This window comes from Geotrypetes seraphini, chromosome 13 (assembly GCF_902459505.1).
Source record: "Geotrypetes seraphini chromosome 13, aGeoSer1.1, whole genome shotgun sequence".
NCBI lineage: Eukaryota > Metazoa > Chordata > Amphibia > Gymnophiona > Dermophiidae > Geotrypetes > Geotrypetes seraphini.
The window spans coordinates 45,983,442-46,008,490 of NC_047096.1; the positions used below are offsets into that span (position 1 = coordinate 45,983,442).

Consider the following 25,049-nt stretch of genomic DNA (forward strand, 5'->3'; position numbering starts at 1 on the left):
TCATTAATCCCTGCTGATATTCTCATATTTTCAACATTTTATATACTTTTTATAATCTTTTTGTTTTATATTTTATCACTTATGTTGTCAATAAAATAGTATTTTCAATAGTATAATGTTTAGATCACTTAGCTTCTTTTACGAGTATACATTCTGTGATCTACTGGTTCACCAGTGATGTCCCAGCATTAGAGTAAATGTTCCCCCATGCTTAACTTAACTTTATCAAGGCTGGGGAGTCTGCGGGAACATAAAGCACAAAGAAAACCCATTAATGTACGGTAATAATTGCTTAGTGCAAAATATTAAGAAATCAATTAGCACAACTTACCATAGTTTTAACTTTCATACTAACATGCCGGTAATAACCAAAAGATGGCCGCGGCGTGCACCCCACAATATAAATACACTCATCCCCTGACGTCACCTCCAATAGGGAGCGAACAGCTGAGAAGTACAAAACTGTCAGAATACTAACAGGCTAGTTAGACGTCAGCCTGAGCTAGCTAATCAGAGGCTTCATTCAGCCCCTCCGGAGCCATAGAACCTAGCATGAACATCCAGCGCAATTCTTTTAAATTGAGATTCCTCTCTATATTTCCACCCTCCCACCCTACATAGACAGAGTCCAGTACCCTCCACCTCAGGTCATCCAGAGTATGGCCACATAATTGCCAGTGTCGGACCAGAGGGGACGTTTCATTTTTAGTATGGACACGCGATTTGTGCTCTGTCAAACGTGTTTTTATAGATCTCGATGTTCTACCTACATACAATTTAGGACAGGGACATTGGATCAGATAGATAACATGGTCAGAATTGCAGTTAGTTTTAGTTTTTGAACGGTAGGACTCACCCGTGCGAGGGTGGATCCATATTTCACCTGACATAGTGTAAGGGCACCACTGACATTTACCACAAGGTAAGTGGCACCCTACAATTTTAGGTCTCGGGTCCCTGAGAAGGTTGTGATTTACATACTCCCCAATGTTTTTCCTACGTTTTATATGAAAAAATAGGGCGCTCAACTAAAGTAGGGTTTATATTGATGCTTAAATTTGAATGAAGAGAGATTCTATACTTGAATTATATGATGATAATTGTGCAGCATAAACCATCGATGAGAGAGGTTAACGTCGGCTATGCAGGTTGGTACAGGCCAATCGGCACTCTACCGTGGAGCAACCCGCCATCCAAATGAGCCAGGGGCTTCCAGATATGTGTCCAAAACGACTGTGCAGTGAACCCTGTTGCGCATGGGGCGCCAGAGCAGATGGCTAGTGACTGCACCCATGTTCATTAGGGTTCATCGCAAAAAAATGGCTGCAATTTGCACAGGAGTGCCGACAATGGACTTGCACCAATTGGCAGAGGGTTGCCTTCTCCGATGAGTCATATTTTGAGCTCCATTCAACAGTTGGACATTGGTGTGTCAGAAGTGACCCCACCGAGAACAAACACCCAGCAACTATTGTTGGACATACACAAGTTGGTGGTGGCAGCGTTATTATCAGGGTCTCTTGATACCTCTGGAAGGTGCTCCAACCGATATCTTTCCATCCTTGGCGATCAACTACACCTGTACCTGTTGACGGTCTTCCTATGGTCAATAGGATCTTATAACAGGACATTGTGACAACCACCAGAATTGTTCGCAGAGCATGACCAAGACTTCCAGAAACTTCTCTGGCCTCTGAATTCCCCAGACCTTATCCCAGTTGAGCACATTTGGGACCACTTGATTCACGTGTTCTACAATGATCATGCACCTGTCAGCAACTGTCGGACGCACTGCTGTCTGCATGTCTCCAGATGCTTCTTGCAACCATCCAACATCTTTTTTAGTCGCTTTTATGGCATCTGGCTGCTGTTCGTTATGCCAGTGTTGGTTATTCTGGATATGAGCAGACGGTCATAATAATGTGACTCGACCATGTAAACCTGGTGGGACTAGGTTCCTCCCCTCACTCAAGTTAATTCCCCCCCATCCCCTTTGGGCTGATCTCTCAGTACTCTGAGGTCAATTTGCCTGGATCTCTCTCTGTCTGAAATCTTCTGCCTCTGTACAAAAAAAAACAAACAAACCCAACCAGGCAGCCGCTGCTTGCTCTGGATCAGTAGCATGAAATCTTGCTACTCTTTGGGTTTTTGCCAGGAACTAGTGACCTGGATCGGCCATCATGAGGATGAGCTACTGGGCTCGATGGACCATTGGTCTGATTCAGTAAGGCTATTCTTATGTTCATAATGACTAAGTTTGACTGGAACTCTGTGTAGGGAGCCAGCGGTGCATAAACTGAGGACACTTCTTGCCGTTTCCTGCTCTTACAGCATTCATTGGGGGAACCATGAGTACAGTTGTTTTTATTTATGATGGGGGAACCATGAGTACACTTGTTTTTATTTATGATGGCTTTTCCCACTGAGTTGGTAAAATGTTGCTCCTGGTATGGGAACCAGAGAACGTTGTCAGGAAGCTACATAGTGTGCAACTGTGCCTCTCCTGTCAAGCCCTGCTCCAGCTGCGATTTTAGCAATGGTATACCCGAAGGTGCATTAGGGGAGTTTTTGGCAGACCCCCCCCATGGTACCTCCTTTGTACAGCCCCATGGGTCAAAATAAAGTTGGGCCTAGGAGGACAGAGAGAGTGCAGCCCAATGCACAGAAATTTGTCTCATTTTGCCACTATGATTGAGGCAGGAAAGAGCAGCAGATTTAAATAAGGAGTGAAGCGGGGGGGGGGGAGGGAAATGGGGAGAAGTTGGAGCAAGCAGTGGGTAGCTGTGCCACAGGGCTGATGTCGCTGATATGTGGTAGAGAGCCGGGAGAGTAAGGATAGCTGAAACAAGCAGGAGTAAATGTGCTGCAAGGGACAAGCAGGGAGGATTGGTCATCTGTGTGTGTGGTGCAAGGTTGGAGTGTTCCATGTAGGTAGTAGTGCTGCCCGATTCAGGAAAATAAATTTTGATTCGATTCAGCCTATTGAATCGATTTTCCTGCCCAATTGGGTGTTGTTTTTTTTCAAACATCCTGGTGGGTTTATTTTATAGCCTCTTCACTCACCCCCTTTGCCCTCTCCTACCCACACTGGCAGGATACACATTTCAAATCTGTAATCACAAAACAGAAAATAAAATTATTTTTTCTACCTTGTTGCCTGGTCATTTTTCAAATCATGTTGGTCCCAGACTCTGGGACACACTTCTTCTGATAACTTGCTTGCCAGGGTCTCCTGCCCATTTGTCGTTTTATTCTTTCTCTGTGCTAACCATCCATCTTCCATCTTTATCCTCCCCTTCTGTTTCTCTTCCCTTCCCCAGAGGTCTGCCATCTTTCCTTTTTTTCATCTCCATTCTTTCAGCTGCAGCGATGGACCCCACCATCTCTCCTTTTCTCAACTACCCTTTCATCAAGCAGCTCTTCCTTTCTCTTCCCAACTACCCTCCCAGTATCTCTATCTTCCCCCCCCCACACACACACACACACCATCCCTTGTGTCCAACTTCTCTCTCTTTCTGTTCCTTACCTCCCTAAATCCCATGGTCGACCATCTCTCTCCCTCTCCTCTGTTTTTAGACCCATTATTTGTTCCCCCCCTCCCTCCGTATACTTCTACACCAGGGCCCCTCCAAAGGCCTACATGTTTGCCCACCTTCTTTGTAGAATCCTCTGGCTTTCCCCCCCTCCCCCCGGGCCTCCCAGTCTTATCTTCAGCTAATTAGGGCAGCCTGCAGAGGATTGCTGGTGCTGTAGCCATCCTAGCAGGCTGCCATCGGCCTCTGTAGTATGTTCCTCTGCTACGGTCCCGCCCATCCTCTGATATCATGAGGGGGGAGTAAGCATCTCTCCCACTGCTGGGGGTGTCGGGAAGCGTTGCTTGGCGGTGGGGGGAGTGGGCATCTCTCTCACTGCTATGGGGGGATTGCTTGACTTCAGCAGTGGGAAGGAGTGGGCTTCCTTCTGCTGATCTTTGATATTTTTTTTCTTTATGTGCATTTATTCTGCTCATGTGCCTTTGCTATCACTAGTGATAAGCACATGCAAATTTAGTGAACCTTTGCTACTCTTCGCCAACCTCATTTGCAAGTGTATTTTTTGGGAGAATAACTTGCCTTTTTGAAATCACTACAATAACAGCTCATCGGTTTTGAGAATCTAACCCTTAGTGGCAAATCTTGCAAGACTGCCACAAGAGGTCACAGCAGCCATTTTGAGAGTTGAGCCAATATGAGCATGGGCCCTGAATACACCAGGGTATTCTGGGGGAGTTACTCTTTGCATTCTTCTTTTCATTTGTATGTGTGTAATGTTTTGCAAGTAATGCAGTTATGATCTTGCATAATAGTTTATATGGCAGAGTGCTCCAAACAAATGCTTTTGTTAAAAAAAAAAAAGCTTAGAAGGAATTTAATCTGTAATTTTAGAACGATAAGCTCCTTAGGAATTAACCTCTGTTGAGATACATCAGTTGCCACTCAGTATTAAAGTAAGTCATTGTAAAAGCACTGTTTTCAAGCACAAGTACTGATTAGCTTACAATATTAGTAGGGAAATAATATTACAATTAAATGAAATTTATATATTAGAAAATAATTTGAGAAATGTATTGCTATTGATTTATAATTTTTCAGGGCATATTGTCCTCATTCAGTAACATCAATGTGTTTTTTTTTTAATTCCAGATTGTCCATCAGGCTGGTATAATGTCTGCAGTGTAGACCAGCGTCTGGACTCCTTTACCCTATTTTAGTAAGAATCTATATCATACTACTTTAACTAAATACAAAATGGAAAACATTTCAATGCTACTTTTCTCTTGTTGTTTGTGCATACTTTGGGTAAGCATAAAAAGCTAGTACTCATGATTTTTAAATAATCTCACAGGATATATAACTATATCTGCATGTATTTGGGGACTGAAATGTGCCAAACTTTTGAGAAGTCTTTGTTAAAGTGGTTCTTCCAGTTGTCAGCCTGTGTACAGTTCCTGGAACTGGAAGGTAATAATCTCCTGTGGGTTTAGCAGAGGGCAGCTGACTGCAAGCTCTGTCAGTCCTCAGTGGGCCTCACTGGTTTGCATTCACACAACCAAACTTTAGTTTTTGGTTTCAGATGAAATCAAGCGGTAAGTGTTTTACTACAGTTTCTGTTTTTGCCGAAACAGAAAAAAGTAGTTTTGTTCAGCCTGCCTTAGAGAAGTAAGGAAGATTGACAGGTGGAGAGAGAGACCTGTAGCTGGCGCCACATATAAAGTTGAGGGGGATGTTTTGCTTTATTATAAGAACATAAGAATAGTCTTACTGGGTCAGACCAATGGTCCATCAAGCCCAGTAGCCCGTCCTCACGGTGGCCAGTCCAGGTCACTAGTACCTGGCCAAAACCCAAGGTGTAGCAAAATTCCATGTTGCTTCCCCCCCGTGGTCTTTTTCAATAACAGACTATGGACTTTTCCTCCAGGAACTTGTCCAAACCTTTCTTAAAACCAGCTACACTATCCGCTCTTACCACATCCTCTGGCAACGCGTTCCAGAGCTTAACTATTATCTGAGTGAAAAAAATTTCCTCCAATTGGTTTTAAAAGTTTATTATGGGTGAATTTTATTCAAAACTTTCACACACAGTAATAAAATTCTGCATACTTTTTTATGAGTTGTTTTTTTTGTACAGAATTCCACCAGGAATATACATTTAGGATTCCATGCTCAAAGGGGTTTAACCCAGACAGGAGAGGTTCCTGCCTTGTGAATCCTTGCTGAGCTGGCTAGCTACCAGTATTCAGCATCGCTGAGTATGTAGTGCTGCTGGATATTAGCTCTAACCAACCATTCCTTAGGGGTACTTAGCTGGTTAGTGGTAATATTTAGTCCACTAATTGGCTCAGTATGCAGAAAAAATTAGGACAGCAAAAAAGGCTATCCTAACTTTATCCACCAAGTTAACTGAGCATCAGTCTGAATATCAGCCAGTGCTAGGTTAATTTATTTAAGAACATAAGCAATGCCTCTGCTGGGTCAGACCTGAGGTCCATCGTGCCCAGCAGTCCGCTCACGCGGCGGCCCAACAGGTCCAGGACCTGTGCAATAATCCTCTATCTATACCCCTCTATCCCCTTTTCCAGCAGGAAATTATCCAATCCTTTCTTGAACCCCAGTACTGTACTCTGCCCTATTACACCCTCTAGAAGCGCATTCCAGGTGTCCACCACACGTTGGGTAAAGAAGAACTTCCTAGCATTCGTTTTGAATCTGTCCCCTTTCAACTTTTCCGAATGCCCTCTTGTTCTTTTATTATTCAAAAGTTTGAAGAATCTGTCCCTCTCTACTCTCTCTATGCCCTTTATGATCTTGTAAGTCTCTATCATATCCCCTCTAAGTCTCCTCTTCTCAAGGGAAAAGAGTCTCAGTTTTTCCAATCTCTCAATGTATGAAAGGTTTTCCAAACCTTTTATCAGACGTGTTGCTCTCCTTTGAACTCTCTCGAGTATCGCCATATCTTTCTTAAGGTACGACGACCAATATTGGACGCAGTACTCCAGATGCAGACGCACCATCGCCTGATACAACGGCAGGATAACTTCTTTCGTTCTGGTTGTAATACCCTTCTTGATTATGCCTAGCATTCTGTTTGCCTTCTTAGTGGACGCTGCGCACTGTGCCGTCAGCTTCATTGTCATGTCCACCATTACCCCCAAGTCCCTTTCTTGGGTACTCTCATTCAATAACATCCCTCCCATCGTATAGTTGTACCTTGGGTTTCTGTTTCCCACATGTAGTACTTTACATTTCTCAACGTTGAACTTCATCTGCCATCTCGTCGCCCATTCCCCTAGTTTGTTAAAGTCCCTTTGCAATTCTTCGCAGTCCTCTTTAGTCCGAGCTCCACTAAATAGTTTGGTGTCGTCCGCAAATTTTATTATCTCACACTTCTTCCCTGTTTCTAGGTCATTTATGAATATATTAAATAGCAGCGGCCTGAGCACCGAGCCCCTGCAGGACCCCGCTCGTGACCGTCCTCCAGTCCGAGTAGTGGCCCTTCACTCCTACCCTCTGTTTCCTACCCGCCAACCAATTTCTGATCCATCTATGTACGTCTCCTTCCACCCCATGGCTCTTCAATTTCCGTAGTAGGCGCTCATGGGGGCACCTTGTCAAAGGCTTTTTGGAAATTTAGATATATGATGTGGGTGCTGGGACTGCTCCTGTTTAATATATTTATTAATGACCTGGAGGCGGGAACAAATTGCGAAGTTATTAAATTTGCGGATGACACCAAACTCTACCGCAGGGTTGAAACCATGGAAGACTGCGAAGATCTGCAAAGGGACCTAACGACGCTAGAAGAATGGGCCAAAAAATGGCAAATGAACTTTAACGTAGGGAAATGCAAGGTCATGCATGTAGGGAAAAAGAACCCGATGTTCAGCTACAAAATGGGAGGATCACTGCTAGGGGTAAGTAACCTTGAAAGAGACCTGGGAGTGATGGTGGACACGTCTTTGAAGGCGTCGGCACAGTGCGCCACAGCCTCAAGAAAAGCAAACAAGATGTTGGGTATCATTAAGAAGGGTATCACGACCAGGACAAAGGAGGTCATCCTGCCACTGTATCGTGAAATGATGCGACCGCATCTGGAGTACTGTGTCCAGTATTGGTCGCCGTACCTCAAAAAGGACATGGAGGTACTTGAGGGAGTCCAGAGAAGAGCAACTAAACTGATAAGAGGTATGGAAAAACTCTCATATACTGACAGACTGAAAAAGCTGGGGCTGTTCTCCCTGGAAAAGCGGAGACTTAGAGGAGACATGATAGAAACCTTCAAGATCCTGAAGGGTATAGAAAAAGTAGACAGGGACAGATTTTTCAGATTATGGGGAACCACAAGTACAAGGGGGCACTCAGAAAAATTAAAAGGAGACAGGTTTAAAACAAATGCCAGAAAGTTCTTTTTCACCCAGAGGGTGGTGGACACATGGAACGCGCTTCCGGAGGCTGTGATAGGCACGTTACAAGGCTTCAAAGAAGGTTTGGATAGGTTCCTAGAGGATAAAGGAATTGAGGGGTACAGATAAGAGTAGCGGTAGGTTAGGGATAGTCTGGGACCATTGCTCAGGAAATGGGCCTGATGGGCCACCGCGGGAGCGGACCGCTGGGCGAGATGGACCTCTGGTCTGCCTCAGCGGAGGCAACTTCTTATGTTCTTATGTCTATGGGGTCTCCTTTGTCCATCCGTTTGTTAATTCCTTCAAAGAAGTGCAATAAGTTCGTTAGGCACGATCTCCCCTTGCAGAAACCATGTTGGCTGGTTAATAGAAGTTCGTTTCTTTCAAAATGTTCATCGATGTTTTCTTTTATCAGTGCTTCCGCCATTTTCCCTGGAACTGAGGTCAGACTCACTGGTCTGTAGTTTCCCAGGTCACCTCTTGATCCCTTTTTAAAGATAGGCGTAACGTTGGCTATCTTCTAGTCCTACAGGATCATGCCTGTTTTCAGGGATAGATTGCAAATTTGCTGCATATTGTGGCTAGTATCTCAATGATGTCATTGTGGGAGACTGTATTGAAGTTAGTTAGGTTTCCAGTTGTGGTTTTAGTTGTTTTCCTGAGTTGCAGGGAGATAATGTCTGTAACATAGCAGAGTCAATGTGAGACTGTATTTTGTCTACTTTGTCAGCGAAGTAGTATGAGAGCATTTTCCTGTCGAGTTCACTGTTAAGATATTGATTGTCTCGTGATGTTGTGGGTATATTTTTTGTTAGTTTGAAAAGGTTTTTTGATTTATTGGGGGTCTTTAAGGGTTGTTCAGACTTGTTTCTGGATTGTTGTCCTAACTCAGATATTCAGTGCTGGATATCCAGGATTAATTCAGCTCACATGGTTTACTGCCATAAGGGTTGTTCCATGTTAAGTGGTCTAATTTTAGAAAAGTGCCCCATCTTACTATCATGGATTTTGATGAAAATTTGTATACTGAATCTTACATGATTTAAACTAGATTTGGTAAAGTTTAAGATTTATATCAAAAACAGAAAAATCTCTTCATAAATAACTCATAAAACCAGTGTACTAAAGTTAATAATAGTGCTCAATCAAACTTGCGCTTGTTTGTATCCTGCTTGGATTGCATTCTTCCTCCTGAGGAAGCTGAAGTGAAACACAATTTCATGTAGGAAGAATCTTTTTTGAAAAGATCTTCTGAAATTTGGATTGTTTTGATTTTTGTGTTTGCTTTTGGACACTTATTTTCACGGATTGGGCTTACCTCGGCAGTTGGACTTATCACATATAGCACCTGCACTCCCATCAGGTCTGACCAATGGAGATCTTATAAAGATAAGTGCCATTTTTGCTTGATCCCTCCTGCTAATTTTTTCTCACATGGGGGGGGGGGAGTGGGCATCCCTTCTGCAGATTTTCACTGGTGCAGAGGGTGTGGGTCGGTCCCCTTTGTCAGGGAGGGCCATTATCGGCTTGGGGGGGGGCTTTTTTAATGGGGCATATATTGTATGTGTGTGTGTGTAACACCACACACAGCATCTATGCCCATTAAAAAAAGGAAAAGGTTTCCTTCCCAGAACAGGTGAGTGGTAGGAGGCTGCTTTGGGGCTTCCCCTGCCTCTCAGCTGTTTGGGTTTCCCCTGCCAGCTCTGCGCATATGTGTCGCTCTCACAGTGATAAATTGGACGGGAGAGATGGAAATTCCGACGAACCTCCACAGCCCTCACTTGCATTTCTTAGTGCCTTTGGGAAAGGATCCTGCCTGAGGGGTACGGGTCTCTATTCCCACACACACCCTCACTTTCTTTGACCATACACCCTGTTTGGGTGTAAAAATTCCCTGGGCTCCTGCAGCTCCCCAGACTCCCCCCCCCCCCCCTCCAATTTTTTTCACCAATTTCAATTTGACCTGGCTAGCTTTATTCCTCTTTACATAACATAACATAACATTAGGATTTCTATTCCTATGTTATCTTCATGGTTCTAAGCGAATCACAAACTGAAAGAAGCTACATCATAAAATGCACATGCTCAAAGTCCCCACACCAGCCAACTATGATGATGTTGGTATCACCTGGAAGAGTTATCACCCAGGACCTAGTGATTCAGGGACACTGATGACCAGACGGACTCTGTTCCTCCTTCCACAGCATCAGCCAGTGGAGGAAAATAAGGGGGGAAATGGTGGACATCATGGAGGGGAGGAAGGGGAAAAAGCAGAAAATATACTTTTGTCCATATGTTTACATTTTATTGCTCAAAAAAGGTGATACTCCTGACAAATCTGTACTATGATCATATATTCTATCTGCATCTATTACAATGAACACTTTGTAATCCGTAAGCAAGCTGGTAGTGGGGCAATAATTTAGGGGGATTTTAGTTGGATATGCTAATGAGGAGAAGTGTTATACCATTGTGGTGTGTGTTTTGACTGTCTGAACAATTGATTTTTAAGTTTTTCCTATGTTAAAATATTTAAATGCTAAGGCAGTTGTGTATATAAGCCATAGAATATTGCCAGGCTAGCATGTACACACATAACTGCAACAGTCACCCATATAAGTTCTAGTATTTTAATGCATGGAATTGGTGCCTAACTTTAAGTGACCTTTTATAGAATGAGGGGGGTAATGACTTCTATGGTCAAAGTTTAAAGTATCTTACCCCCCACCCACCCCCCTTGATATTCAGCAGGTCTGAGCTGGCTGGGAGTCGTTCCCCTCCAGCTAAGTCCCATTGGCCAGTTATCTGCTGGTATTCAGTGGGAGATAGCTGGGTAGCCCAGTGACCAGCTATGTTGCGTGACATAGCCAGTCACTGTTGATTTTTATCAGCTGGCTAAGGCATGCGGCCAGACAGACCTACCTAAAGGTACATCTGTCTTTGGCCATTTTTCCTTAGCCAGTGAAAACCAGTTTGGCTGGCTAAGTGCAAGCTGTTGAACTTTGTCCCAGATAATATTCAATGCTAGGGCCAAATACGGCCTTGGTACTGGAGGTAGCCTTGCTGCTTCCCACAGGCTGAATATTGGGCCCTTAGGGGATAATTCTATAAAGTTACACACCAATTTTGGCACCCCATTGGCGCACACAATGCCAGTTTTATAATGGGACCTTAGTACTAAGATTCTATTACATAATACTAGCTCCAGCCAACATGAGTGTGCCAAAAATGGAACGCACCATCAGTTACACCAGCCAAACATGATGTAACTGTTGGTGCATTTGTGCAGCAAGAACACATGTAACTTAACAGGATTCTTTAAAGTACAGGTGTCAATTGGTGGCACACCTCCTAGCACTTATACACCAAACCAGTTATGCTTACTTTTATAAAATGCCAATTTTCTTAGCACGGACGTGCATAATTGTAGATGCCAATTATAGACTTTGCCTTCTTGGTGACCTGGGAAATTTTCAAGCAAAGCAGAAAGTTGGTTGTGACTACCACCAATGTGCTGCTTGAATACTGACTTTGGAGATTTCTAGTATATAACTTTATAGAATCATTTAGGTCTTCTAATATCTAGATTTTTAAATTATTTTCATGTTAATTCTTTTTGTTTGGGGTGTTTGTTTTTGGGTTAGGTTTTTAGGGGTTTGTTTGTTTTTTTACTATATTTCCACAATTTTGGTTTAACTAAAAGGGCTTGCAAAACCTGTAAGCTTATTTAAATAAAAACAGAAAGTAAGTTTGTTATTGTATTTTTCAGGGCACTTCTGACCATTTCAGTTCTGAGAAAGTAAATATACAAGGAAAATGGGGTTAAAAACATTTACCCATAGTTCTGCTGCCCACAGCCAGGAGATGCTGGGAAAATTAAATATGCTGCGAAATGATGGACACTTCTGTGACATAACAATCCGTGTCCAGGATAAAATTTTCAGAGCACACAAGGTGGTTCTTGCTGCTTGTAGCGAATTCTTCCGCACTAAACTTGTTGGCCAGTCAGATGAGAACAGCCAGTGTGTTTTGGACTTGCATCACGTAACTGTCACAGGGTTCATTCCTCTGTTGGAGTATGCATATACAGCAACTCTTTCTATTAACACAGAGAACATTATTGATGTGTTGGCTGCAGCCAGCTATATGCAAATGTTCAGCGTTGCCAGCACCTGCTCAGAGTTCATGAAATCCAGCATTTTATGGAATACATCTAACAGCCAGCAAGAGAAGATGCTTGATGCAGGACAGGAGATTAATACAAACTGCAACTTTCGAGATGGCAGTTTGTCTCCAGTTTCTTCTGAATGTAGTGTAGTGGAAAGAACCATTCCTGTCTGCAGAGAGTCTCGGAGAAAACGTAAAAGTTATATCGTAATGTCTCCAGAAAGCCCAATGAAGTGTGGCGCACAAACAAACTCCCCCCAGGTACTAAACCCTTCAACATCCTATTCAGAGACACGGAATCAGCCCGTTGACTCTTCCTTAGCTTTCCCATGGACCTTTCCATTTGGAATTGATCGACGACTTCAAACTGAGAAGGTCAAACAGGTAGAATCTAGAACTTTAGAATTGCCTGGTCCTTCTGAAGTAACTAGAAGGGTAACTGATTACGTAACCTGTGAGAGTACAAAGGTCAGTTCGCCTTTGGTGATGGAAGATGATGTCAGGGTCAAAGTGGAAAGGTTAAGTGATGAAGAAGTACATGAGGAAGTGTCCCAGCCTGTCAGTGCATCCCAGAGTTCTTTAAGTGACCAGCAAACTGTCCCTGGAAGTGAACAAGTTCAAGAAGATCTTCTCATTAGTCCACAGTCTTCCTCAACAGGTAAATAAATACCTAGTTACTGAATAATGTGCCATGTTTCTTGTGTCAGAAGTCCTTTTTGTTGTTTCTTACATTGTCACCTTTATTAGGCTTGTATTGATCATTTGTAATACTACAATATTCATTTTATTTAAGCTAACTAAATATTATTCATGAAGTAAAAGAGATTGGGAACTGAGAGCTGATTCAGTGATTATTAGGTAGGAAACAATAACTAGTGGGAGAGCTTCTTGGATTGTTTTGTTCTGTTTTGTTCTTGACTGCTGTCTATGCAGCTCACTAGATCATTTTACTTATATGTACTTCAATTTACCTCCAGAATTATCTATTCTTGGGTTTACCACACTGCATTCAAGGATTTTGTAGTTCTGATTTTCCAATTGTATCTACTGCTTTCAAGAATATATCATCCCTGTTTAGCAAATCTGAAATTAGCTAACAGCCTTCATTGCAGTTCATGTATGTATATTTTGTAGTGGTGCAACAAGTGCAAGGATGTAGGGACAAGGGACACCCCCTGATGACAGAGCTCTCTCTGTATTTTCTCCCCCTACTCACCCTCATCAGAAATATTTATTTTCCTTCATCAAGCACCTTTACCCACTCTTTCCCATTCAAGCTCATTCTCCCCCTCCTTTTCCATCAGTCACCCCATTTCTTCTCTCCATGCTCCTCTCCCATAAGACACCTTTTTCCCACCCTTCCTCCACGCACTTCTTACCCATCAAGTTTCCATCCTCTCTTACAGCTCATCTGTCTTCCCTCTGCAGTAGGCATCTCCAGAATCCCTCTGCCCCCCATCCCATAGGAGGGGCCTTAGACACCTGGGCCAATCAGAGCCTTAGGCCCCTCCCCATCCCAGAATGCACCCGGAAGGAGAAGGCCTGACATTTTGAAGAGGCGGGCCTGCCAGCCGGAGGGAGTAAGCATCCCTCCGTCCGACCTTCCTGAAGAAGGTAAGGGGGTGAGGTGGTTGTCAGGGGCACAGTGACAGGGAAGGGAGTGGGCATCCTTCCTGCGTCAGGGGGAGGGTTGCTTGATGATGGCAGCGAGAGGAAGTGAGCATCCTTCCCTCTGCCGGGGAGGGGGTTGCCTGACCGTGGCGGCGGGAGGGAGTGGGTATCCTTCCTGCCTAGCTTCGATTTGGTGTTTTTTGTTTGGTTTTTTTAATTTGGGTGGTTCTGAGCTGTCAAACCTTACTTTCCTGTCAGTGCTTCAGCCAATCAGTGCTCAGACGCTGATAGGAAAGTAAGGCTATGACAGCTCAGACCCTGCCAGAAAAATTTGCACACAGATGTACTACAACGAGGTTGGGGAATCGCCCAGCGATGATAGAGAATTGTCCGGAGTACTCATTTTTATATTAGTGACCTCGTTGTACTACATTTACATGGCATAGTCTGAGACTGCTAGAAAGCTTGGAAAAGACCATAATGAGCCGTTTTGATAATCGACCACTAAAATACATGCATGCTAAACCGGTTGGAACAGGTTTAGTGAACAACGTTGGGGCATGGTAAGTTTTGAGACTCTTCCCCTCAGTTCTTTTGCTTACAATGTCTAGTGGCAGTGTGCTTCCTATCTTTGCTTGCTTTTTGTGCTCTGGAGGGAATATCCTGCAGTGTGAACCACTACACAGTTAATTGTGATTTATTTTTTTAATGCAAGTATGAATGCTCTCAGTTTTATGCAAAATTATGATTGCATAATTCTGTGATTGTATAGGCTAGCTATGAAACATGATTTCTTCTGGGTAATAATGCAGTTTTGTGCAAATCATAGTTATTTTGTAATAAACAGTAAATTAATATGCTAAATGTTGTGAAAGATTTTGTAAGATTTTAATTATAAGACAACTCCTGTAAAATGTCTCAAAGATAGACAGCTGATATCAGTTAAGTAAATTTTATATTAAATGAAAGGTAGTCAACTTTAAAAACATTCATGGGAGAACAGAAAACATCACAATAATGAATACTGGCTTTCTTATTGTCTCTATTAAACTAAACCACATCATTGGGTTATATCCCTTTCCTGCCAGCAGAAGGAGGTAAAGATACTGAACATTTCCATTGACATCATGAGTATATGTGCTGGTACCTCCTGGAATTCACCTCCAGCAGAGGTGAGTGGTTAAGCCTTAGCCCAGGCCAGAGCTGCTGTACATTTTCTCTCCATGGCTGCCAAACAGAAGAATTCTCTACAAGTAGCACGTTGCCCATATTTAGTAGTGCTTCTGATCACCCCAGACCTTGGTGGCACTGGTATGCATTGCAGACCTGGTTTACCTGGTGTTTGAGCCTCTGCTCCCACACCCTAAACATACCCCTGACAGAGTTGTGTTTTGGCAGTATCTAATCTAATCTAAACCTTAGGTTTGTATACCGCATCATCTCTACATTCGTAAAGCTCGACACGGTTAACAAGAGTTAGGGTAGAAAGGAACTCCAATATAGGGAATGCCTGTATCAGAGAGGGTTAGGGAACGCTGAATGTTTCAAAGCGAGAGAAACCTGCACCCAGTGCACCAATATTGGAGATGTGACAGAGTAAAGAACAAACTGTTTAATAAAGAATGCCACACTCATCCAGAGCATACCTATGTTCTGTTAACCAACAAAATTTGTTTTTCCATGATACACCACTAAAGTTGTCTTCTTGCGTCCTCTTAGCCATCTATACTCTTTCTTTGATTGATATGTGACTGTGGAGGTTAATTATTCTTTTTTTGTTCCTTCTCCCCTAGGGTTAGGACCAACTAAGACAGGGTCCGGTTGAGATGGAGGATCCCCAATCCCTTATGGCTTACAATCTGGCCCTTGAGAGATAGCATAAGGCTCAAAAGTCCCAGATTCAGTCATCTTCTACTATATAGATTGCATTTATTGGCAATCCCATCACATCACCCTCCCAAGGTGCTCCCTTAATATGCAGAGTTGTGAGAAAATAAGATCACATTTCTCTTAGATAAAGGGTATTTTAGTCAGGAAAATTGGAGGATACCATGAACTAAGGGTTTAAATAGATTCAAGATTATCTCCCTAGATGCCTTCATTCCCATTATAAATGAATGGGATTGTCTCTGGGTCTCAAGGTTGTTATGTACCCACATTTAGATGCATTCCAAGCACAGGAAATACCTCCCATTTGTAGCTGGGGATGGGCAGTCAGAACATTTTGTGTCATTTCCCATGTTTACAGGAATTTTGTTTTTTTTCATGGTTTTCTAGCCATTTTATCAGTTTCTGATAATAGGTGCACATTCTCTGGAAATAGTGTGTACTATGGAGAAACATATAATTTGTGTATGCATAGTGAAGTGGTTTTGCTATCGAGAAAAAGTACATACTCTTTCTGAAATAGTGTACTGTACCCTCTTCCACTTAATGCGTACTATTATTGATGAATGACAAAATACAAAAGGTGAAGTGTTTGGGGGGTTTTTTCTGCTTGTTTTTGTTTGGTTACAACATGTAACATCATACAATATATTGCTGACATTTCTTTTGTTGTTGCAAATGACCGCCCAACTCTGTTGTAAGGAAACAGTAGCTTCAGTACCACATCTTGTCCCTTTGAGCTGATGTTAGCCACACAAAGCCGGTACAAATGCATTAAGCTTTCTCCGCAAACTTTGAATTTTGTGCTTTCCTCAGTTTACTGTCAGACCTCTAGGTGCCCCACATCCTTAAATTTTTAATAATTAAACTCACCATTACTTAAACATTAACCTTCCTAGAGCTATCCTATTTTTACAAAATGCAGAATTGGAAATCCTACTTTTTAAATGTCAAACTTAAATACAATGCTAAGTAAAAGTTTGTAAAATGGTTTGCATTGTAGCACAATTTATACTCAATACATGATATAAAGCAGGGGTGCCCAAAAGGTCGATTGTGGGAGGGGCCTTAGGCACCTGGGCCAATCAGGCCCTAGGATCCTGTAGGTTGGGCAGGGGAGGGGCGGGCCCACCTCATTTGGACAGAGGCGGGCCTGCTCACCGGACGGTGCGAAGACCCGTCCGGCCAACTTGCAGGTAAGCCCGAGGGGGGGTCCGGGGTGGGGGCTTCGTTGGGGGGGTCTGGCAAGAGAGGTTGGCACCCTCCTGCCGTCGATCTTTGGGGAGGCCTTTGGGGGGGGGGTCCGGGGAGGGCGGTTGGGGCATGTCATTGGGGGGGGGGCCGGCAGGAGGGGTTGGGTACCCTCCTGCCGGCAATCTTCGGGGGAGGGCGAGTTCTGTCGGCAGGAAGGGTTGGGCGTGATTAAGTATAGCGACCGCGTCTACTTACCATGTAGGCCAGCATTTTGCTAGCCTACATTGTAAGCATCTCCCGCTCTGCTAGGGAGACACGTAGGGCTGCCTAGGTTTGCCTAAGGCAACACCTTAGGCACGCCTAGGGAGACGTGTAGGGCCGCCTAGGTTCACCTAAGGCTTCTGCCTAGCATTAGGTGGGATTGCGGGCCTCCCAAGGCTCCCGGAAGCACCTTCAATATAGGCGGCCTGCCTGGGGAGCATTTTTTTAGAAAACATACCTACGATTGGCTGACTAGACAGCTGTAGGAAACCTACAGCTACCTACAACCGGGATGCACTTTGCAGAATCAGGGCCATAAAGTCCTATTTCTGCATTAAGTTCTGCGTGGGAAATGCAACATCAAGGCCAAGGTGTTCACATATAAATGCCATAAATTATGCATATAGTGGCCCCATTTTAAAAGATTATATCATAATTTGAGCCAGTAAAGCTAATTAGAGAGGGTTGTGGTGTTTTTTCCTTCATTTTGATAAAATTTTGAAATGGGATAGTTAGATAAACAGCAGCTAATTTTGTCGCTCAAAGAGCATGGGCAGGAACAAGTAGGATCTCTCTTGCCCCAGCATGCCACTAAACCACCAGGGAAGCAATGTAGCCCTAGGATCCTTCCTCTGGGTCCAGGAGGTCGGGGAGAGGGAGGGGACAGTATATATATATATATATATATATATATATATATATATATATATATATATATTTTTTTTTTTTTAACAATTATTAAAACCAGAGAAAATATTATTGTCCAATCATCCAGATTTTTGATTATCCGAACCACCTTCTGCTGAGGTTAGTCTGCATTCTACCATATTTCAGGTAAGAAAACAAGTGTCTTATAAAGCCCTTTGTAAAAATTGTAACATCACTTAGTCATTTCAAGAGTCTTAAAACTTCACCTGCCAATGAGAATAAGCCCTTTCAATCTCAAATTGAAATAGCATTGCTTTACAAAAATATATGCAACAGCTTTCAAGCACAATGCCTGACTGACATTCTGAATGATAGACCGTCTAAATCAGGGGTGTCGAACTCAATCAGAGAAGGGGCCAAAATCTAAAATGCAGCCTAAATCGCGGGCCGAATGGTTTACTGAACAGTCATAAACTGACAATGTTAACCAGAAATGTGAATTTAAAATGAGTGGAACAATCTTTTCCTTAACAGTGCTGTTAACCAACTCACATGCTATCAAGCAAAACAGTAATATTGGAATGTACCTAAAATGCTCATTGTTTTGTTTTCTGGCTAGATGTCTGACACCGTTTTCCCCGTATCAATGAGTCAATGTTCGGTTTTATTTCTTGGGCTGTAGCAACCCGCAAAACAGCATGGAGGTTGTCATCGGTAATGCGTGATCTGTGCTTGTTTTTGTTCAGATTCATTATTGAAAACATCTGTTCACAAAGATAGGTGCTCCCGAACATGGATAGAATACGGGCAGCATGAAGTCGGAGCTCTGGCATTGAGTCAGGGGGCAGTAGAGGGTAGAAGTCCTCAATTTCAACATCCTGAAACCTTGATTTCAGGCCACTGTCAGACTGAAGCTCGATTATCTCCATCTGAAGGTGATGGGGCACATTGTTGACATCAACTGTAAAAGGATTTGCAAAGATGTCAAAGCATGAGTGCTGTGTTCTAAAGTCAGAGAAGCGCCGCTCAAATTCACTTAGTAAACGGCTAACTTTGGTAGCCAGCCGACTGCAAGGAAAAGTACCAGAAATAGTGGTTGAGATACTCAAACAAACGGGAAAGTGGGCAAGATTGTCCTGTTCTAGTTGGGACTTCCATAGTTGAAGTTTACGCTGGAATGCTGTGATCATGTCAGACATCTTCGTGATGACTTGTTTGCGTCTCTGCAGCTTCAGATTCAGTTGGGCGAGATGCTCGCATATGTCACACATCATAGCAAAATCACATAGCCAGGCGGGATCCGACAGTTCAGGCAAGGGCTTTCCTTTACTTTCCATGAAAAGAGCAATTTGTTCTCTGAGCTCAAAAAATCTTTTGAGGACTGCGCTCTTGCTCAGCCATCTTACTTCTGTGTGGTATGGCACGTCTCCATGCTCTGCACCCACCTCCTGTAAAAAGTGCTGGAACTGGCGATGATTCAGGCCATGTGCCCTTATAAAATTAATAGTTTTAATGACTGTGGTCATTATGTCATTCATGTCCAGAACTTTTCCACACATAGCCTCTTGGTGGATAATGCAATGATAAGTAATCAAGGGTGTGTGGCAGTGACTTTTTTGCATTCTTTCCTTCATTAGTCCAACCAAGCCTTTCTTTTCTCCGCACATTGAAGGTGCGCCATCGGTAGTTAGCCCCACCAACTTTTCCCAGGGTAATTTAAAATTATTTATAGATTTCTCCACAGCCTCAAATATATCTCTACCAGTCGTCATCCCATGCATGGCAGCTACATCCAAAAGTTCCTCAGTGACAGAGAGGTCGGTCTTCGTAGCACGTATAAAGATGGACAGCTGCGCTGTATCAGTGTTGTCTGTGCTTTCATCGATAGCAAGTGAAAAAGCGAGATAACTGCATGCCTGTTCGGCCAGCTGTGATGATAGATTTCCTGAGAGTTCTTGAACTCTGTCTGCAATAGTGTTTCTTGACAAACTGACAGTTTGAAAACTCTGTATCTGGTCTGGGCATACTTTCTCACACACTTTTAGCATGCATTGCTTCAAAAAGGCACCCTCTGAAAAACACCTTGAAGTACGGGCAATTTCTTCAGCCACTATAAAGCTTGCTTTCACTGCAGCATCATTTTTCGCTGTAGCCTTTGTAAACATTTGCTGCTGTGATTGTAGTTTGCCTTTTAGTTCTTTAACAATTTTATGTTTTTCTTCCAAAGTATATTTGCCATACTTGTCATTTTGACACCAAACATAATGTTGACGTATATTGTACTCTTTCATCACCGACACTGTCTCATAACACAATATACACACTGGTTTGCCCTCACTAAGCACAAACATGTATTCATTTTCCCATTTGTCATTAAATTGTCTGCCTTCACCGTCAACTTTTCTTTTCCTGGACATTTTGGGATCAATATTGGCAGTAAAAGATGTAGTTTATTGGAAATCTGCATTAGAATGAAAAAGTCAGTTAATAAATGCCTGGCTGGGTACAGATAGCAGATTCTGTTGCGATTTTTATGCCTACACTTTATGCCAGGAACTGGCAGCTTCTGCTGTGTATTTTTTTTACATAGTTCCCCCCCCCCCCCCGACGTCCGATTCACCCCAAGCAGGACCGCTCGCACGCACCTGCACCCCCACCCCGAAGGACCGCCGACTCCCCGACTCCCAACACGATCGGGGCAAGAGGGAGCTCAAGCCCTCTTGCCCCCCCGACTCCCCGACACGATCGGGGCAAAAAGGAGCCCAAGCCCTCTTGCCCCGCCGATTCCCCAACTCCCCGACAATATCGGGCCAGGAGGGAGCCCAAGTCCTCCTGGCCCTGGCGACCCCCCCCCCCCCCCGCTAGTTGTTCGGGCCAGGAGGGAGCCCAAACCCTCCTGACCACGGCGACCCCCACCCCACACTACATTACGGGCAGGAGGGATCCCAGGCCCTCCTGCCCTCGACGCAAACCCCCCTCCCCCCATCGACCGCCCCCCCCCCAAGAACCTCCGACCCCCCTGGCCGACACCCCCACCCCCCTTCCCCGTACCTTTCTGTAGTTGGCCGGACAGACCGGAGCCAAACCCGCCTGTCCGGCAGGCAGCCAACGACGGAATGAGGCCGGATTGGCCCATCCGTCTCAAAACTCCGCCTACTGGTGGGACCTAAGGCTCCTGGGTCTATTCTGATTGGCCCAGGCGCCTTAGGCCCCACCAGTAGGCGGAGCTTTGAGACGGATGGGCAAATCCGGCCTCATTCCGTCGTTGGCTGCCTGCCGGACAGGCGGGTTTGGCTCCCGTCTGTCCGGCCAACTACAGAAAGGTACGGGGAAGGGGGGTGGGGGTGTCGTGGGGGTCGGCCAGGGGGGTCGCGGGTCGGCTGGGGGGCGGTCGGAGGTTCTTGGGGGGGGCGGTCGATGGGGGGAGATAGATAGCAAGTACGGCCGGCGAGATCACAAGCGTCCTATGTCACCGAGCGTCATTGTGATGGAACGCAGCGGCGTACAGTGATGACAGCGCGGTGCGGGCCACATTGCAAGGCCTGGCGGGCCGGATTTGGCCCGCGGGCCTTGTGTTTGACACATGTGGTCTAAATGATAGCATCTAGATACGAACCAAGAAGAAAAACTTACTACTCAGCTATTACTGAGTAGGATGCTAATGTCAAGTTACGATATCAGATGACAAAGATGGATTTGGAGTTGTGAAGAGTAATGTAAAAAATCTTTGGCACATTAAGGCTGATCCATCGATATTTGCATTGGAAGTATCAGTCTAAAGGAGTCCAGAAACTGTACTGAATGATGGAAATACATTGATCACCTGATATTGAGAATTAATAGATGCCAGTGGGAATGGATATTGACCAATTCTCACTTGAGGAAGAAAGTGGATGTCAAAAGTTACCAACAAACAGCATTGCTTCAGTCTCAGAAGCATCGACATCAGAACCCATCAGAGAGCAGTGTTGAGAGAACATACCTTTTAAGTGTCCCCAGATGGAATTTACACTCAAATTCATCAACAATCATAGATAGTGCCAATGATACTTATAAATAAGGTGGATATGCCCTCACCTGCTGCTCCTTGTTCATCTTGATAGTTGCAGTTTTGGAAAGGGAACTTAACAAGAATATTGAGAGGCCGTGGATTCTTGCTTCACATAATGCTTCAGTGTTTTCATTGATGCAAATGATTATTTATTTATTTAAAACATTTTCAATCCGCCTTTGTCCAAGGCGGCTCACAAATTTCTTTACATAATAAAATGAACATTTTAAAAGAAGACATACATCAAGTAGAGGAAGATAGAGAGTCACGATTTTATATCATCACAAATTCAGTAGGACTATATCTGAGCAATTATCAAGTAACATCATTCTTCAGTTTAGCACACAGCTTTCCAATAAAAGCATAACTCAAAAAAGTTATATATTCACTTAAAAAAAGCTTGGACAAACGGATGGGTTTTAAGTAACTTCCTAAATTGCATAAGATTTCCACAAAAACGTAACGTTCCGGACAAAGCATTCCACATCGATGGTTTGGCTATAGAGAAACAGGAACTCTTTGTTCATACATAATGAATATTATTCTCTCTTTTTGTGTCCAACAAGCTGTGATTCTAAGAACTCAGCTTCCATGGTGGAATGTACAACGTCGAGCATTTTTTTCAAATAGTATGACAGACAATCATAAACACCCCAGTGTATGAGTTTCAGAAGTTTAAATTTAATACGAAATGCTATGGGAAACCAATGCAATTTCTTCAAAATAGGAGAGAGATGCTCATAACGAGCCACTCCCATAAGCAATCCTTGAGCCTCCTGTTCTCCACGGAGGTAGTACACCAATGCTAAAGTCAAAAAGAACTTCATAGTGTTCGTTGTACCGAGGTCTGTCTCCAGTGCATCAAAGAAGGAAAATCATGGGGCAAAGGGGATTACACCACTGTCTAGCGAACTTTACTAAATCATTAAGCTCTAGCTAGACTAGGACCCAGAATTCTCTCTTGGAGTATTTCTCTGTCTAAATCGCACCACTCATGGGATTCACAGTATGAGCTTCTAGAGCCTCTCCCTTTTCCATCCAGGGTCCTCTTTTTCTATCCTCATCCTTCCATCTAGCTTCTCCTTGTTCTCCCTACCCTTCCCCTTCCTGGGTTACCTTGGCTTCAATCTGTTTCTACTTCATAGGCTTGCTCTTATGTTATTCTAATTTAATCAACTGTAAACCGAGTTGAACTCCTCCAGGAGATGACTCGGTATATAACCTGAAGACTAGATTAGATTCCCTCCTACTGCTGCTTTCAGTCTGCAGTAGTAGCAGCAAGAAGAAAAAGCACATGCGGGACTTCTCTGCGCAGGTGTGTGCTGTTGGATGTGCCGGTTCTCTATCCTGGAACAGGAATTGACATCAGAGAGGGCAGAGTACTGGCACAGCCGACAGCACACATATGAGCAGAGCAACCCCATGCGTGTTTCTTCTTGCCACTGGAAATGAGCAACTGTGTAAAATCTGAACGACATTCACCAAAAGTATGAATGATAGCTCACATGCTCACCTATAGAGGGAACGTAGGCCACAACACACTTAGAAATATGATTCTGGTAATATAATACAGTGCTCATAGTGTTTGGAGAATCCCAGGTCAATGAAGAACTCACGACGTTCCCTCAGGGTATGCAAATATGCAAGATAACAAAAGTGACTAAGCTGATCCTTCAGTTTCTGCATAGTGGTTTCCTGTTCTGGACCCACATCCAGGGGTCATCTTTCTTTAATAATTTTACCAAGGGTCAGCTGATCTCTACATACTTATCTATGAACTGTCAAAAATAGTTGCACACCCCCAAAATTGAGCAGTAATGACAAAATCTTCAAGCTGGGAATTGATAACCTACAAGTAGAGGGAGGAAACAGTCACAAGGCAAAGCACAAGTAGACAGTCCCAGCTTCCAAAAGCAAGTATGAGAATTTAAGAACACTACCTTGTCCAGAAGCCTTTGGCCTGGGGCCAAGCTTAGCTTCAGGGAAAAGTCTTGCACCCTACCTGGGATTCTTACATCTGCAGCACATACCTCACAAATCTGGAGTATGGTTTGCCCAGACTTCAGGCTGGCACACGTGATCAGGGACTCCTCTGGACTTCCTTGCATTCTACTCCAAACTACTTGATTCACCAAGTCCACATAAATTCCCAGTCTGATTAGGCAATCTGATCCCAAACATAAGGGCCGTTGCAGGCCTCTGCAATAGAGAAGTGGTGGATAAAGTCTTCACACCCAACTTCAAGGGTAGGCTGCAAACCCCCATGAGAGGCTTGGCACCTTGCCCAGGCACCTGCACAAAAGTGAAGTGATTCTTGATAGACTGGATATGCATGGTCTTCAATTTGCCTGAAAAGTGTTTCACTGATCAAGATGTCACTACATGACAATAGGTAGGCCTCTACTGACTGCAAATCATCCAGGTGACACAACACACATGTGACATGTGAGGACTGGAAAGAGAAGAAGGAGTTATCCGAATTGCTTCCAAAGCAGTATAAGACTGATCACTTGCAGCAGGTGAGTCCTTCAGAACAATTTCCAAATTATCAGCATCAAGAGCAATGTTAGCTGTCAGATCGTTCCTGATTTTGATTACTTTACTATTTTTGTGACATCTCCTGCCCCCATCCCCTGAGTGGCGGCATACCTAAGCTCTAAAATACAATATGTGGATCCATTGAACTCGGAAAATTTATTTGAATGGAAGTGTCCCTAAGCTCAATGAAGCAGGAACCATTGACTCTTCTCATATGCTTCACCCTCCCATAGTTCAAAATAGGCCTCAACTTCTTCAATAGTCCATTTACAATTAAGAATTCTTCACCTGGATTCTTGGGGACTGATTCTATAAATGACGCCTAGAAAAATAGTGCCAGCTGCATGTCAATTACACTTAAGCACCATTTACAGAATTGCGGCTAGCGGCAGCTATATAAAAATTTAGGCACCTGAAATGTAGGCCAGGGTTTTAAAGGCCTACATGAGATTACTTGCATAAAAATGAGATTGCATATAATCCTGGAGATGAATGTATGGCTGAGCAGGTGTCAAGAGCATTTAGACTTTCTAGGTCATGAGCTTAAGTTGCAAAGATTGCTGAGCAGAGATGATGTCCCCCTGTCAAAGAAGGGACTGATTCTCTTCCCGCTACAAACTGTTTAATGTACTGAAGAGGGCTTTAAACTAGGATCATCAAGAATGGGTGAACAGAGCTCTAAAGACACAAACGAAAAAGGGGAAATAGCTGGAAAACTGTGTATACTAATGCTTCTAGTATGGGCAATAAGGT

General features: G+C 43.7%; 1 protein-coding gene across 6 annotated transcripts in view; it reads left to right on the top strand.

The window, feature by feature from the left end:
- ZBTB44 (zinc finger and BTB domain containing 44) overlaps nt 1-25,049 on the top strand; it is a 100,745-nt gene that overhangs the window by 10,619 nt on the left and 65,077 nt on the right. For 5 of the 6 annotated variants that reach the window (XM_033917516.1, XM_033917515.1, XM_033917517.1 and 2 more), the window contains exons 2-3: nt 4,683-4,749; nt 11,709-12,764. In XM_033917516.1, the coding sequence (XP_033773407.1) occupies nt 11,756-12,764 (1,009 nt within the window). In that variant the 5' untranslated portion in view covers nt 4,683-4,749; nt 11,709-11,755. Of the gene's footprint in view, nt 1-4,682; nt 4,750-11,708; nt 12,765-25,049 lie in introns of those variants that run through there. The other variant, XM_033917520.1, reaches the window with a different exon arrangement.